This window comes from Triturus cristatus, chromosome 4_2, assembly GCF_964204655.1.
Source record: "Triturus cristatus chromosome 4_2, aTriCri1.1, whole genome shotgun sequence".
Taxonomy (NCBI): Eukaryota; Metazoa; Chordata; class Amphibia; order Caudata; family Salamandridae; genus Triturus; species Triturus cristatus.
In genome coordinates, this window is record NC_140586.1 from 556,619,383 (window position 1) to 556,635,594 (window position 16,212).

The 16,212-nt window shown below is 44.8% G+C and overlaps 1 protein-coding gene across 3 annotated transcripts in view; it reads left to right on the forward strand.

Annotated features, from left to right (window-relative positions):
* The window catches only part of RPAP2 (RNA polymerase II associated protein 2), a 583,455-nt gene that overhangs the window by 123,634 nt on the left and 443,609 nt on the right, over positions 1-16,212 (forward strand). Inside the window, exon 6 of one of the 3 annotated variants that reach the window (XM_085602183.1) lies at positions 8,231-8,319. In XM_085602183.1, the coding sequence (XP_085458309.1) occupies positions 8,231-8,319 (89 nt within the window). The remainder of the gene's footprint in view (positions 1-8,230; positions 8,320-16,212) is intronic. The other 2 variants (XM_085602184.1, XM_085602185.1) reach the window with 2 other exon arrangements.

The window sequence follows — 16,212 nt, forward strand, 5'->3', positions numbered from 1 at the left end:
AAGTAGAAAGATTCCTAGAACCTTATCCAATCACAATTAACTTCTTAGATAGCTCTTTCCCCTGAAGAACTACCCTTTCAACCTCCATGTCATCAAGTGCAGACGTGACAACATTGCCTGGCTCAGAACTGGATAGAAGACAAGAAGGTAGAATAACACACTCAGTCTGGACCCTTTGTCATCTGATGAAGAAGAGGAAACCAGGATGAGCATAGCCAGAAAGGGACTACAATGATCACCCAAGCTTTCTCTTTCCTGATCTTTGTCAAAACCCTCGGAATTAGATGAAAAGGTGGAAAAGCATTCAGAAGTGTCCTGAGGGCAAAAACATGTCAATGCATCTATCGCCCAAGCTCCTTCTCTTTTGGTCCTGGGTGCAGCCACTGGACTGATATTATTCCCCCTTCTGACCAAGACATCTGTCACTAGTTGACTTAATCTCCTCCAGATCTGTCTGAAACCCAGACAGGGACACATGACGATGCTCAGTCCATTGAAAATAGATGACAGCTCGTGTCACTAGGCTTCTCGATCAAACGCCCCCTCCCCTATATGTTTACATATGACTTGAATGTCCTATTGTCTGTTCTTACCATCACTGAAGTACCCTGGATCTGAGGAGCAACCCCCAAAGAGCTCAATTGAATGCTTTGAGCTCCTCCCATTTTTAAAATTGTGACCTGTATTGTGGAGACAAAATGCACGACGCACATGTAGTCCACCGTGGCTTCCTATCCATATTGCTGGCATTCTTTGTGATAGTTTTTGGTGCTGACGTCCATAGCAGAGTTTTCCTGCCCTCAGATGAACTGGGTCAAACCACCACTGAAGCTGTCTCATGATGTGATGACTTCTTTTTACCTGAGCTTCTAATTCCATTTCTTCTGGATTCTAGGATGCTGGAGAATGCTGAACAGAAATCCCCAAATGGAACATTGCCCTGGGAACAATTCTCATTAGTGTTTCTGCCATGTCACCCAGAACCTGATACTGATTCAGAAGGGTTGAATCATGCAATGTGAATCTTTTTACCTCTGGTTTCCGAGAGTACTACCAAGCCCATGTCCAAACTCTTGCCCCTGTGAATTCCAAATCTTGGACCGGGCTCAATTTCTGTGGACATGAGATCATCTGCTGAAGACGGCACTCTGTATGGACTTTAAAGGTGAACGCACTAGACAACTGCACAGATATGGATGTAATAACATTGCCTGAAGGTGCAGAAAACCCACCATGGATGCCAGAACTTCATTAAATCCCCGAACGACTTCAGACCAAACATTTGAACACAGCGCAAAGTGGTGATCTTGAGTTGCATATTGAAGAAACTTCTGATGCTCTCTGCAAACCGATATATGAAAACCGGCATCTTGCGGATCTAGAGTAACCATGAATTACTCTGGCTAGATTAGTGGGATTATTGTCTGCCAGCAATCTGCCTTAAAGTAGATTGTTGACACCCAGGTATCTACCCTTTTTTGAATCCAGGACTAGTTAGCATACTCTTTAAAACTGTTTTACCCGAAACATAATGGAATACATATTGTAACCTTGTTCTTCTCCAAGCACCGGAACTGCTGCTCTCTTCTAAATTAAATCCGTTTTCAGTTTCATAAGACTTCTGCTTTTACTCTGCTTCTGGGTAGAGGAGTATGAATAAATGCCAGATCTGTTGGAATGGATGAGAAGTCTGTATAGTAAATCAAAAAAGGGAGAGGGGGACCAGGAGCTGGTTACGGTCCATTGTCCATGCTCCATTCATGACAGTTAAATCAATGAGGACATTGTTCCCTGTTGGCGGTGAAACAAAAATAGCGATCACCTGCTCAACACAAGTAGAAAGAGAAGAGAGAGACCTTATTAAAGTCACAATAGCACCTTGCGCTTATTAGTGACCCTGTGACCTTTTGGTCTTTTTACTTTGCCAGGGGCCCCATAATATTAAAACTTACTTTCTGGACACCCCTAGGCATTTTTATTCACACACCCTGCACGCACGCAATCACTTACCTCTCGGATCCACCATTATTGTTTTTTTGCCCACTTACCCGCATTCACCTTATGGCTTTTCTCTTTAAAAGACCTCCGATAAAGAGACCCTTCGGGGGACCGTCGGGCATTGCAGCTCCGGCCCGACGAGGAGCAACAACAAGCCCAATGATGAAGCAAGACATCCCTCGGGGTGTGTGAGGGCTAACTAAAGGCTGCATAGAGTCCTCCCCTTCGGGATTGGATCCTTGAGACTGGGGAAATTTCTCTTTGCCTCTTTTCATCTCCCTTCTACCTCCCTCCCTCCCTCTACACTCTCTCTTCTCTTTCTACTTGTGTTGAGCAGGTGATCGCTATTTTTGTTTCACCGCCAACAGGGAACAATGTCCTCATTGATTTAAAAGTCTGTATAGTAGACATGCTAAATGCACCCAAATATCTGGAACCTTTGTTTCCCTGGACTTTACAAAGTCTCAATTATGACCTTCTACCGGACCCTCTATTTCTACTACTCCCCAGAAGTGAAGAATGCTGGGATTTCAGATTTGATGACTGCTGATCTGATGTTGATTTCTTGGATGAGCAACAAGGCTGAAAGGGGTTTTGTCTTTTAGATTGTTTGGAAGCATCTTAAGGGGTAGAGGCCGAACATGTAGAAGAAGAGTCCCCCCCCCCCCCCCCCCCCTATTGGGTAAGGCATATATGCTGCCTTCAAAAGCTTTAGTTACCATCCCTGAAAAATGTATGAGCTGAGAATGTAATCTTTATTCATGTTGATTTCTCTGAATTCTCATATTGCAATCTTTATTAATACTGATTTCCAATCTCTGAGCTACATCTGACGACATGCCAGAACTGTTCTCTCAGCTGCTAAGCCTAAGGATCCTAGACAATCACAGGCTGTGTTGGAGATTAATCTATCCTGGTGTTCCTTCTCTACCAACCACTCTGAACAATCTCTCACTTTTGCGTTGGCCAAACCAAAATGTCAAATTCTTTTACCAGCGACTGGACTGCATAACAGTGGTGTCTCAGACTTTTAAATCCACTGCATCAGTAGGAGTGCCGTCCTCTGGACTTACTGACATCTTTCCTGAAACAGTCACCAACTCCATTGAAGGAGCTACCTATATACAGAAGTCAGCCCAGGTGACATCCTTGAAAAAGGATTAACCTTAACTTCTGCTGACTCTCACTTAATCAGAATTTGAAATCTGGGGACCCTCAATGAATCATTATTTAAATCTTTGGACACCCACTGATTTATCACTGCTAGGAAAGCTGGCGTAAGCAATGTAGATGATTTGAATCTCAAAGCAATACACAGAATTCAGAAACAAGCATTCATTAAACAAATCATAAATGATGAAAGTGTTTTTAATTTACAAACAAATATTTTCACAGAACCTTTGTTTTGAAGTTGAAAATGTAGAAAAGCTGATAATCGCCCTACAACTTCCACCAGGTATATAATACTGACTGAAGGGTACTTTCCAAAGGGTTTGTGGTCACAGTTCTCCCAAATCCTTTCCTGTAAAGCAAATATCACACTACTACTAATGTGGGTTGAACTAAAACCTGAAAAAAAAGGGGGAGGAGCCAAGATGGCGACCGGGACGGCAGCGTAGATTCCCGGCTCCGTGAACCTCCGCATCCCGCACGGATATCCTGCACGAGATCCTCAGTCTGCGCTATGAGATCGTGTTTGTGAATGAGAGTGGCAACCGATCGTGTGACTCCGAGGTTTCTGGCTGCTGTACCGCCGGAGAAATCTGCAGTTGAACTTTGCGGTCCGTGCAGCCCCGGAGCCGGGACCTCGAGTGGACGCCTTGGCCGGGTGGCAGTTCAACAACAGCGGCCTGTGGTGACTGGGTGGAGTCGGTCCACCGGAGCGGTGCTACCCTCGGCCTGCATTTCGCCGTGGTCGCTCCCACTGCTGAGCGTAGCGGACCGAGGGCATGCCCGGGGGTGCAATTCTCAGATTCTTCGGTGCTTGCCCCTGCCTTTGACGGTGAGCTGCCCGGACGCCGCCCCTGGCTCGCCCTGATCCTTGCGGGCTGCTCCCGGATTGTCGCGGGAGCTGGTCCGTGGTGGGGACGACTGTTGCCCGTGTCCACGCAACGGCTGAATTTGTGCCTGCCCCCGGACCCCTGTCTCCAGCGACGTGGACCTCGAGGCGCTTGCCCCTGGGTCCCGGCCCCAATACGAGTCGGGCCTTCCCGGCGGCCATCTTGTTGCGATGCAGCCTACCATCCTGTCCACTGGGTCGCAGCAGGATTGGGAGTGTGTGACTTCTGGGAGTGTGGCGGAGCGATCGCAGAGAGCTGTGCTGGGGTACGGCGACCTCCTAGAGGCCCTTGGTGCCCTTCATTTCTCCTTGGCTCGTGGCGTCGGGGTCTTGGGGAGTAAGCTCGATGGTGTGGCATCAGCGTTGGGACAGTGGCGGCATGCTGGTCCGCAGGTACACAGGGACTTCCCACACTGCACACGGGAGGATAATGTCGCGGCCACCCCTGCGATTAGTGCACAGCCGGACACTCCGGACAGTATGCTATCGTGTGATCGGCTAACTGAGGGTTTGATCTGTTCCGGAGGTATTGGACCTGAGTGGAAGGTGGTGGCCTCGTCCCGTGCACGGCCTCCGGCGACCCAGGGACAATTCCAGCAACATTTGTCTACTTTGGCTGATTCAGCCTTCCTGGACCTTGTGTGCAGTGCAGATCCTGGGGCAGCACTGGGAAAGACGTCCCTCCATGATGCGGACTGTGTTGGTACTTAGAGACTTCCACCCCACCTGTGTGCGTCGCTTCCCGGTTGTTTTTGGACACTCCTTTACCTTGGAACATCGGACATGGTGCTGGGTCGAGGGGTAGGCATGGGCAGAATTGCAAAGAGTGGTCAAGGATGAGGCTGATCCTTCGGGGGTGGTCATCTAGTAGACGGGCGGACTCGTGGTTGCGTACTCTCAGGACATAGCTATTAGCATATTTGGTGCATAATGCTCCCCATCCCCTTTTTTGATATGGTCGATTTGGTGCTGCTTATTGTTTGCTGTGGGGAGACCTCACCGTGCGGGAGGGAGAAGCCGGGGGTATGTTTTGTGGGCCCTCCTCCAGTTTATTATACTTTCTCCACCCCCCGTCTGGTGGGGTTCTTTCTTACTCCTTTTTCCCTGTTTCTTCTATATTTCGGGTCTAGTTCCAGGGCGACAGGCACACTGCTGGGGGGGGGGGGGGCCATACTCATTTGCAGAGGTGCAGGGTGGGGGGTTGGGGGAGGGGACTCTTTAGTCTTTATCTCTTTTTCCATGGCCTCCTTTTTCTTCTCCGCTTCTTCTTGTTTTTTCTTTTCTGGGATCAGCGCGGTACACCTCCTTTGTTGTGAATCGTCGCCTCTTCATGTGTGCCACAGTTTCTGGGGTGTTCTCTGGGCGTTAGGTACGGGGGCCTGCAGGCGCAACTGTTTTTGATATTCTTCCCCATCCGGAATTCCCTGTGTCTGCGCCATTGATCCAATAGATTGCTGTTTATTGCTTACGTCTATTATTCTGCCTGCCCCTTGTCGCTGTTGGGAAATTGTTTGGCACCTGATCCTACTGTCTTTATAAAATGAAAAACCCTTTTTCTCCTGGTGTCCTACCTGCGCGGCTCACTGGCCGGACTATATTAGCATGAAGATTCTGCTCTCCGAGGTGCCGCCTGTGTTTACATTTGATCTTATTGCTCTGATTGCTTAGCGGCCGGCCCCGGGGGGTTGTAGGCCCATACTTGTTAATGATTGAAATGTCAATAAAGGTTTTTCAAAAAAAAAAAAAAAAAAAAAAACCTGAAAAAAACTATTATGCAAAATATCCCTAGACAGTATCCTTGGTGAAGTTAGAAAAAAGCCATGAACATAGGAAGCCTTCATGGATATCAGATCTTCTTGAGTGAAGCACAAGCACACACAAGCCGTTGAGCTGACTAATAAAAGGTAACTTTAAAAGTATGTCTCTGTAATAGGCCTTCTTCCAGCAGAAAATCCTATGTAGTAAGTGGCATCAGAGCCCTCGGGAACCTCGGACTAGTTAAAAGAGAAAGCCAGTTTCAGTGTTGGAGAGCAAGCATACGCATCATCTATATAGAATGTGACCTGGAAGTACATAGCAGAACACTGTCTAAGGCTAGGACTTCACACTGTGTGGCGTGCCCCCACCAGGAGTCCGTGGCGGCATTTCCAGGGGGCGCAAATGCCTCAGTAAATACTTGTAAATGTAGATGGCTTGAAAGCACACCTTTTTGTTTATTTTTTAATTTTACAGGTCATTTTAATTTACACGAAGCCGTTGAAGTTAGGGTTGCCACCTTTTACAGAGTAAAATCCCAGCCATCTATTCACATTTTAAGATTCTGTAAAGAGGCGGACATGATTAATTAAAACTTTATTTGAACTCCTCCGTTCACTTTAATTATCAGTCAGCGGACAATAGGGCGGCTGTAGGACACATTTTGAAAGTGTTTTCTTCTAGCCTTTTCTGTTTAAAGTATGGACTGGTAACTGGAAAAAAATGCATCTTTATGCGATTTTTCTTATTTTTTCACCGGACATTAAAATACCAATCATGCTGACAACTGTGATCCTGAGTGAACCCTGTGGTGGCTGGGTCAAAGACATGGCTAAAAACAACAAACTATTAAGTATTTTTCTGTTTTTTCACCTTAAGGGTAGCTACATAATAAATAATGCACACACCTTAATTGAAAATTTAATGTAAATTAAACTAATTAGTGGGAAACGTACTCTTTTACATTATGAAACATCAATTGCTTAATGCGATCACTGCAAATGTTTGTTTGTGAGACTAGAGTCACAAAATGTAATCCTGCTTGACTCAGTGCAGGGTAGTGACGTGTATTTATAGTGCTATGAGGACCCAACAAGTATAAGAAAGTACTGTGATGATTTAAGCCCCTATTTTAAAACTGTATTACACACTGTATAAGATAGGCTGCCAAACAATGATTTAGTGTATGTGACAGAACAAGTACTTTCCAAGAACACATATTAGTAATAGCTAATCAGACTGTGCTAAGTAGGCCAGACCATCCCACTGACTACCTTCTTTGCCCTGCCTCTGCCCTCCAAAGAGGAGGTGGGACTCCATGGCCTGGACCCTAAAAGAGTGTTATCATTTTACATCGATAGTAAGAGTTCCGGATCGATGATCAACCCTTTATTGGGTTTGTCAGGGAAAAGCAAGGAAAGACCGTGTAGAAAAGGACCATCTCAAGATGGATTGTGCTCTGCAGTAAATTTTGCTATGCACTGACCAAAAAGCAACTCCCAGAGGGCTTGCATGCTTATTCCACTAGAGCCATTGCTGTGACCGCTCCTTTAGCTCGCGGAGTTCCGGTCTTGGATATGTGTCAGGGGGAGACGATGGCATCTTTGAACACATTTACCAAGGCCTACTGGGTGGACAAACAAGTTCGTTATGATGGGCACCTAGCATGTTCGGTCCTCCAGGACTTTAAATCTGTTCGCAGACCCGCCTCCGGAGAGATATTGTTTGTGTATCCTTTCTAAGGTAAGGTATCTGCAGCTAGAAGTCTCTATCAGATGAACAAGTTACTTACCGTCCGTAATATCTTATCTGGTAAAGAGACTATCTAGCCGCAGATTCCTTACCAACCATTCTATTCTCCCCGCTCTGCAAACGGATTTCTCTGCATAGGGTGACCCTTGTTAGGTCCTTATTGTTTACACACTGCTCCATCAGCATTCTGTTGTGGCTCCGTGGTTCTGGCGCAGAAATGTCACAAAAAGAAACTGATGTCAGTGCGATGGGGTGGTGCACTGACATCAGTTTGTCAGCATGTCAGTCTCAACGAGGCCGACGCATAGCGATGCCACCTACCTGTGTGCACAGACACTGCTAGAAAATTTCCGGATCGAGTCTTATGCCTTGGAACCTGCAGCTAGAAACAGTGTCTACAAAATATGCTGTTACCAAAGGTAAGAAAGTTGTTCATACCATTTGTCACCACATGTACATCGGTCTCTGCAGACTTGTGCCTTCAATTCATGTGCTTCAGGCATGCAAGGCTTTACTTTCACTTCCTCCTTGAGACCAAGAGCAAAAGACTGGGTTTGAGATGTTAATGTATGGAAAGAAAAGTGCAATTACAAAAGAGCAAATGTGTGATAAATACTGTTTTGTCAATGTATCTAAATTTGTTTGTACAATCAAATATTTTTTCAGTGTTTTTGCAGTGATTTCTGTTACAGAGCATCTAAATATTTTGAAGCACAAATTCCCAAGAATCCAGTGTGGCTGCGAGATGATGAAAGGTATTTGGATGCCAACAACCTATTATTATTGCTTTATATTATGTGCACATTGCACTTGGAAAGAACAAGTATACCGTGTTTTGTAGCAGCTGCCTTATGGAGGATTCTGCTGATTTTCAATTTTCCGGATATGGTTGAAAATGTTAAGTTGTGTCATCTCGGTCTCTAATTTTATATTTTCAGAGTACCTGACGCCAAGAAACTATGCAAGCTTATTTGTATCGCCTTGGTTTTCCTGCATGTTTTGTCCCCAGAACCTAGTTTTTAATTACTATTTATATGTGCTCTGAATGTTAAGCCTTTAACTTTTGGCTTATCAGAAAAAAATGAATTCACAGCACACCGTTGAACCATTTTTTGTTTCCAATTTTCTTTTATTGCATTTTATGAAAGTTACGAGAAAATCGCACTTCAAACGTGCAATCTCAAGCATGAATGTGTTCTGCCATATAACTAAAAAGTTAATTCTTGAATGTTTTAGCATCAGAATGTTCTAAACCTGAAGTAAAAAGTGCCTCCCATGGAAGGGAAAGGAATTTCAGTGGGATGTATGGCTTTCATTGGAATCCATTACAGGAATTCCTAGTCCAGTTATTCAATGCTGCACAAGAGTTGTTTCCACAGTGTAACATGATTTGGAATTCCAGGCTTCGCTGACAAGGCTCTCTGAGCGCCTTCTGGTGAGACCGTGGCTCTCTTCTCCAGTGGCAAGCAATGAACAAAACTTTAGTGTGCGAGGGGGAAGGAATGCACAGATGGTAGTGGGGGTGGGAGGCAAGGGATCCGTTTTTAGGTCTCGGGACCATCCGGTCGGTAGACCGGAAGTCCGGAGATTTAATGTCTTTGAGAAGAGGGGCTTGCACCCGCCCCTCTTCTTCCCTGTTCTCCATTGGCTGGCCTAGTAAATGCTGGCCAGCCATTGGAGAAGAGGTCCCGTCACTCCAATCATGCCCCGTCCTTTTCGGATCGGGGGGCGTGTTTTTTAAAGAAAGTCTCATTCTCTCCTCCAGCCAATGGCTGGAGGAGAGAAAAGACAAACACGCCCCCCCGAATCCGAAAAGGACGCTGTTTCTCCGAGGCATTTTTGCTCTGCCTCGGAGAAAGGCGGCGGTGTTCCTGGCGTCCTCTCCCCCTGCTGTATACACAAAAACAAAAATAGTAATGAAAGTAAACATATTTAGTTTGCATCGTGAAAACAGCAGCTCGACAGCTAAGTGCGCGTGGAATGTCCGCCTTTTACAAGACAAAGCAGCTCTGGGCTTCAGCAAGATCTAGTTGGCAGGCGGACAGTGCCAAGACACGATGACGTTATTAAATTAGTATTCCAAGCTTGTGACATAAATGATATTCGCTGGGTAGAAAAAATACACAGAAACAACATACAGACAGCACGTGACGGCACACGTAGGGTCCGCATTTCCTCTCTAGGATGTAAACGGGCGTCCACGTTAGGATCAGGCAAGCACAGCGGTAAAACAAAGCTGCGGCACGAAATGGAAAGGAAGGGGGAAGGAAATGTGTGGCAGCTGATGCGACGTATTGAGTCACATGCGCAGCATCAGACCTTGGATTTTAGGCGTCCAGTGCCTCGGTTACAGGGAGGGTGACTTCATTGAGCTACCAATGAGCTTCGTCGCTTTTCTCCGACCCTTCTTGTCTCCTGTTTCGCTGTGGATGATTAAAAAACAGAACCGTGGAGACAGAGCGGGAGAGGGACGGCTCTCCGGCTCAGAGATAAGTGGGAAGACAAAATGATCCAAGCCACACAAGCCCTGCCTCGTTCTATCTCTCCCCCCGTCTTTCCTATTTAACCCTCTCCTTTTCTCGACCCACCTCTTTCTGTGTGTTCTCTTTCTCGCCGCATCTATAGGCCGCTCTCGCCCTGTTTCCAAGCTTTTAGCTAGCTTTCTTTCCCTTCTATATATCTCTTCCGCTCATCTGCTTCCTTTTCTTTCTCATTCCTTATCTCATTCACTCTCCCTCTGCCTTCCAGTCACATTTACTTCCCCATCCCTCTGTCTCAATGTCTTTCCCACCACTGTGGTTGACAATTTATCTCTCTCGCCTCTGTGCCTGTTTTTTCTCTCTGCATACCCAGTCGCTCGTTTCCTAAACCTACCTACCTACCTACCTACCTATTAGCTATTTCGTGCTCTCTCTGCCTTGGCCTTTCTCTCCTCTCTCCTCTCTCTCTCCGAACCTTCGCTTCCCATGCGGGCCATTTGCTTCGTTCATTCTTTTTATCCTTCCTTTTCACATAACCTCAGCTCCCCCCCCCCCCCTCACTCTGGAAGGTTGCCCAAAAATCAGGAAGTGGCCATATCGATTATGCACTGAATACTGTCTTGGGAAAACAGAACTCGTCGTCTCCTCCACGTATACTTCAAGGCAATCTTTATATAGACATACATACAGGTTTCTGTGTATTCAGGTGCATTGACATATAGCTATATAATGTATATGTAAATGCGTGCATATATACTGTATTTACAAAGGCTTCCTACACACATTCAAGAAAACACTGACGCGCCTGCAGCACGCGCATAATATGTGCCGATCTATCAATATTTAGCGTCTATAAACATTCACAAGTCGGTGGATCATTAGGCACCACTGCAAATCTCTCACAAAGGAACCTTTTATATATTTACAAATCTTTAAAAATTAAGCTTTGCATGTTATTGTTGCTAACAAGCCCTCTAGGTGAAGTTTTCATCCTTCCTTGAAGGATTTCGCTGTTGTAAAGTAAAATGTAGTGGAAGTGCGAAATTAGCATTCTTTGTTTTTGCATAATTTCAGGCAAAATATTCTGTGTGATTACTGAAACACAAACCCTGCGTAGCATAAAACGCGACATCGCATCCGTTTTAGACGTGACAAGGATATTTCGCGCGCAAAAATAAATACAAAATAAATACAACTGCTCCAAACAGCAGGCGCGTGCATTCTGATTGTCCACGTTGTTCCTGTGCAATCTCGCTAAATATGCGATGTGGCATATAGAGTAATTTCGAGGATGTTACATAACAAGCGTAACACAGAATTACGCAGCAAACAGGAAATGTCACTTGGGCCTCGTAAAATGATAGTGTATGCCTATACTATATACCGCCTGCTGCACTACTAAAGTCCAGTTCTGGGTGGAAAGATGGAAAATATTCTGTTTTTAATTAATATCTCATTCCAGGTAAGTTATTTACTCAGAAGAGCTGATTCGTGTGAAAACTGGTTACCAACTCATGTGGACGCTGACTGGGTATTCTTAGCCATGCATTTTGTTGTTCTTATTGCACATGCTTAGTTGTTTCTTTTTTCCATCAGTTCCCCCGGTAGGCCACCTACAGTCTGCCTGATCCCCTAGCTGCCAACATGCCTCCCTACCCGTCTACCTGCCTCTGTGTACATATCCATCTACCTGACTGCCCACTTGCAGACCTCCCTGCCTGTCTCCCCATAGAATCCTGCAGGCATCACTATCTGCCTACGTATACACCGACGTCTACCTACCTAGTGCCCTGCCTGCCAGCCTCCCCCTTTCTATCTACCCACCTGCCTGCCCGCCCGCACTAGCTGTTTATGTCTTCACCTACCTACCTTCCCATCAGTATGTGCCTCCCTACCAGCCACCCTGCCTACCCATCTACCCACCTACCGGCCTGACTGCCTTTCTGACCAAGTCTCATCTACCTTCCTGTCGTCATCTCTAGCTACCAGCTTGCATATCTGCCCACTTACCTTCAGAGTAGTGTACAATGCATATATGTATACTTATTGTATACAATCTAACGCCTACAGACACAGACACGTAGCTTTACGTCAGCGTGTGTGAGCACGCACACACACACAGCAGCAATATAATCATGTCCACGCGCGCGGACATGCAGGGTATGGACGCACGCATACCTGCACTTACAAATGCATATATTTATGTGTGCGTTCATTTATTTTATTCCACACTCTGGAGCTAAGACCTGAGCCTGCATCTCAGAGCTGGTGTCAGGCTTCCCAAGTGTGGGATTTACTTCTCTGCTGATGTTGGGGGACGGAGGGGAGGGTGTAGAGGAGGGGTGGGGGGAGAGGGATGCGGGAGGGAGGCAGGGAGGGCTGTGTGCGTGTGTGAGCCAGGATTCCGCTCGGCTTTCCCCTCTCTGCAAACTCACCGGATCCGTCAGCTGGAGGAACAAGCATTTACAATGCAATGGTCTCGGCATTGGTAAAATTAGAGCTATTGGCATTGCTCATGACATTATTTTTGTTTATGTTTTTGAGTTTAAAACATTTAAAGAAACGGCATTGTCATGAGCAATGCCAATAGCTCTAACTTTAACAATGCCGAGACCGTTGCATTGTAAATGCTTGTTTATAATACATTTAAGCAGGGAAAAGAGTGAATTAAATGTTGTGGTGTGTATGGGTGGCAGGATAGTAGTTTTTTTCAAGGTAGGCATGGAAATGTGAATGCAGAGGTAGGCGTCAGAATGGCAAATATTTTTTTTTCATTATTTTAAATATTTGGAAGAGGGAGAAATTGGAGAGAGGGTAGATGGATGTCAGAACAGCAGGTTTTTAAAATTGGGCGTCGAAGGGTAAATGCAGAGGTTGGTGGGAGGTAGTGGGAGGGTGGATGGATGCCAGGCATTTTTTTAAATGTAGATGGTGAAAGGAAGGGATAGTTGGAGGGTAGTGAGGGTGGGTGGCAGAACACCAGGTTTAATACGGGACATGGTCTGGTGTAGGTGAGGTCATGTCATGGTTGCCCCCCTGTTACTTCTCTACTCCGCCATAGCTGATGACAGCAGCGGGATATTGATTTGGGAAGTGGGGGGGGGCATACATAACATAAAATTAAAGATGGGTAACTAAATAAAAGGGATGTTTTTCATTTGGAGTTCTAGTTGGCATTATGGACAGTTCAAGCTTTACTGTTGTTGTTATCCACAGTTAACCATTTCTAATCTTTTACCTCACTGCACAACTAGCTTGTGCTGTAAATGCTGTTTGTCCACTTTTTGCTTAAGGTATCCATAAATCATTCAGCAAAGCGTAAATGTGTCTCACCAAGAATTGGCTGAACCTCTCAAATTTGAAACCACTAGCAATCCAACCAAAGGTTTCTTAAGGGGTTAATCCTATTTAAGTTTTGTTCACATTTTTCTATGTAGACATAGGGAACACAAAACATTTTCCTGCGATAGCCATCATTAATTTTCAATGAATTCCCAATACATACAATATCTTCACAGCAAGAACTTTGCAAAACCAATGTAATAACAAAAATAGGCATACAGATTGACGTCACACTAACTTCATGCCAATGTAATTTAATCTAATGTAAAATTTGTTGTGTGACCCCCTTGATTCAATTGAAGATGCCTAATTTGCATCCTTCACATTCATTCTGGGAACTATAGTGGTGTATTAAATGAGTGATGTCATCCCAAGATTTTTGAATTGCTCTGGTCAACCGATTACAACCAAGTTTGTAACCCAATAACGTCTTAGGTTTGATGCTTGTTGCTGTCCTGCTCAGTGACAGACCCAGTCACAGTATACATATTTGATGATAGGAAGAGAGAGGTGGTTAGCTGGGGTGTCAACCCCTTAATAGAATGGACGTTTCTGAGGCTTTCAACCCTGTCAGTCATCGCCAGTGCGAGCTCCTTCCTGACTGAGCCCTGAACAATTCCTCACCCATACTTCAGTCACTGGGTCCAACAATTTTACAGAGATCAATGTTGCTCCTATTTTTCAGTTTTCTTTCTGAAAAACATGGAGCGACCAATGTTAAGAGATCGTTTTGTCTCTGTTTATTTAACTGTGCCTATTGCACTCTACCAGTCTTCAAGCTAAGTCTACTGAATGTAATAGGCTAATGAGAGCAGCATTTGTCACTCTATGTGTGGAGTCCTTCCCTTGGAACGTGGCCATCCGAGTAGCACCAGTTGTTTATGTGCCTCCATGTGTGTCCTACAAGTAGCAGCGGTATTCAAGACTGGATTCTCTCAGCTGGGCACATTTTGCTACCATCATCATCTTCAAACGTCTCAATTTACATAGACTTCAGAATGCAGCAGAACTCTCTCACCACTGTGTTGTAGTCCGTCCACTGGTTATTTGTAACTAACCTGTGAAGTTCTAGCCTTTATCTGTTACCAGTTGGGCAAATTACACCAGTAGCACTTCTTTCTGTATGAATAATATTACTAACTTCTAACTAAACGTCCATTATTTCAATAGTGCTGCTAGGAGTAAAACCTTTTTCCTGTCTGTCTTTCACATTGTGGAAAAAAGTGCCAGTCGTAATGAATTAATTTTTAGGGGAAATTACAGACTTGCCTCTTCTTTCAGTAAATCATGCTATATTCTTCGTGGCTTGTTTGTATCTTTTTTAAATGTATACATTTTTTTTAAACAAAGGTAAATTATCACTATATTTTAAAATTGCCGTAGAAGATGAGCTTTTAGAAAGGAAATCTATTTTACATTAATAGAATAATAAAATTAGGCTGCACTACAAGAAAACTAAGTACAGCAGACACTGTGGCAGGAAAGTGCTGTAATTTTTATCAATTTGAATCCAAATGTATGCACTCCACATAATATTCACCCTTCCCTTTGTACTGCCTCATTGCTTGTCTCCCTTCCCCACCTGGTTACCCCAGTTTATTGAACAGTTGCTACATTCCACCTTGGAATGAGAGTTGGAATACTAAAGAGATGATTATGCTGACAGAGTGTGAGCTCGGTGGGACGAGTATAGCACTTAGCTGTGAATAAATCAAGAAAATGTTATTTCAATTTCTGTAGTGTACCTGTTTATAACATTGTCGATAAGGACGGGACCCAGTTTTGCAGGATGCAGCTTGCGACACCCCTACTTTATATCTCACTCCCTCTCAGTCATACTGCTGAAGGATTGAACAACATTATGGATCCAACGGCTGCTTATTAAGAATGGCATCAGGCACAATGCAAAACTGTCATTGATTTCCTTTCACACCAATTAATGCAGAGTAAGCTGAGCCTCTTGAGTTTTACTTGCGTGTTGAAGGGCTTTTTATGAGCCTACTGGACCCAGCTTCCCAGGGATGACGTCTGTGAAGAGTTGTTCTTACGGTGCCACCTGAATGCTGCATCTCATGGTGCTGGGGCAGTCCATCCCTATCATACCCTCTTTCAACCCTGCTTCAGCTTGATCACTGCCGGAGCACTGAAGAGATACTGCACCACTCTTTTATGTGTATTGGTTTCAGGGAGAGTGGCACCTGCTCTCTGCTGTTAAGTGATTTCCGCCAGCTCTGTGTCAGGATGAAGCTAGTGCGCTGCATCTGCTTTCTGAAGCGCAATTGGGGGCACATCGGCAATGGTCAGGGAGGCGGCTCTGTAAATATACACGACTGCGCAAGTGACAGCTTCAGATGGTTGTTGTGTGGAAGCTCCACTGGGCGAGAACTAGTCATACCCTCTATTTGCTTGACTGCCTCTGACGGGCCGAGGTGACATATCAGAGGCCCAAGTTACTGAGAGTATGGAATATACAGCTGAATGTATACAGAAATTAAAATGCCTACATTGACTGAGGCTGTGCTTGAAGTCATTTAGTCTCACTGGGAAGGAAGAGACTTTTAAAATTGGAGAGCCCCAACAGAATGTACATCAAAACAGACTAGATGAAAACCTAGTACAGATGCATGTTATCCTGTAATTAAATATTTTAGATGTGGCAATAATACCCACCTTGCTAACAATCCTAATTGTCCTGCTCGCCCTAGTTTATGCAGAAAATGAAACAAATGGGAGCATTGTGCTAGAATTTGTAAAAACAAGTTCATGCTATTGAAAATATGGAAGAAAACATGAGAAAATGTGTTTCATGTTAATACTTATGAGAAT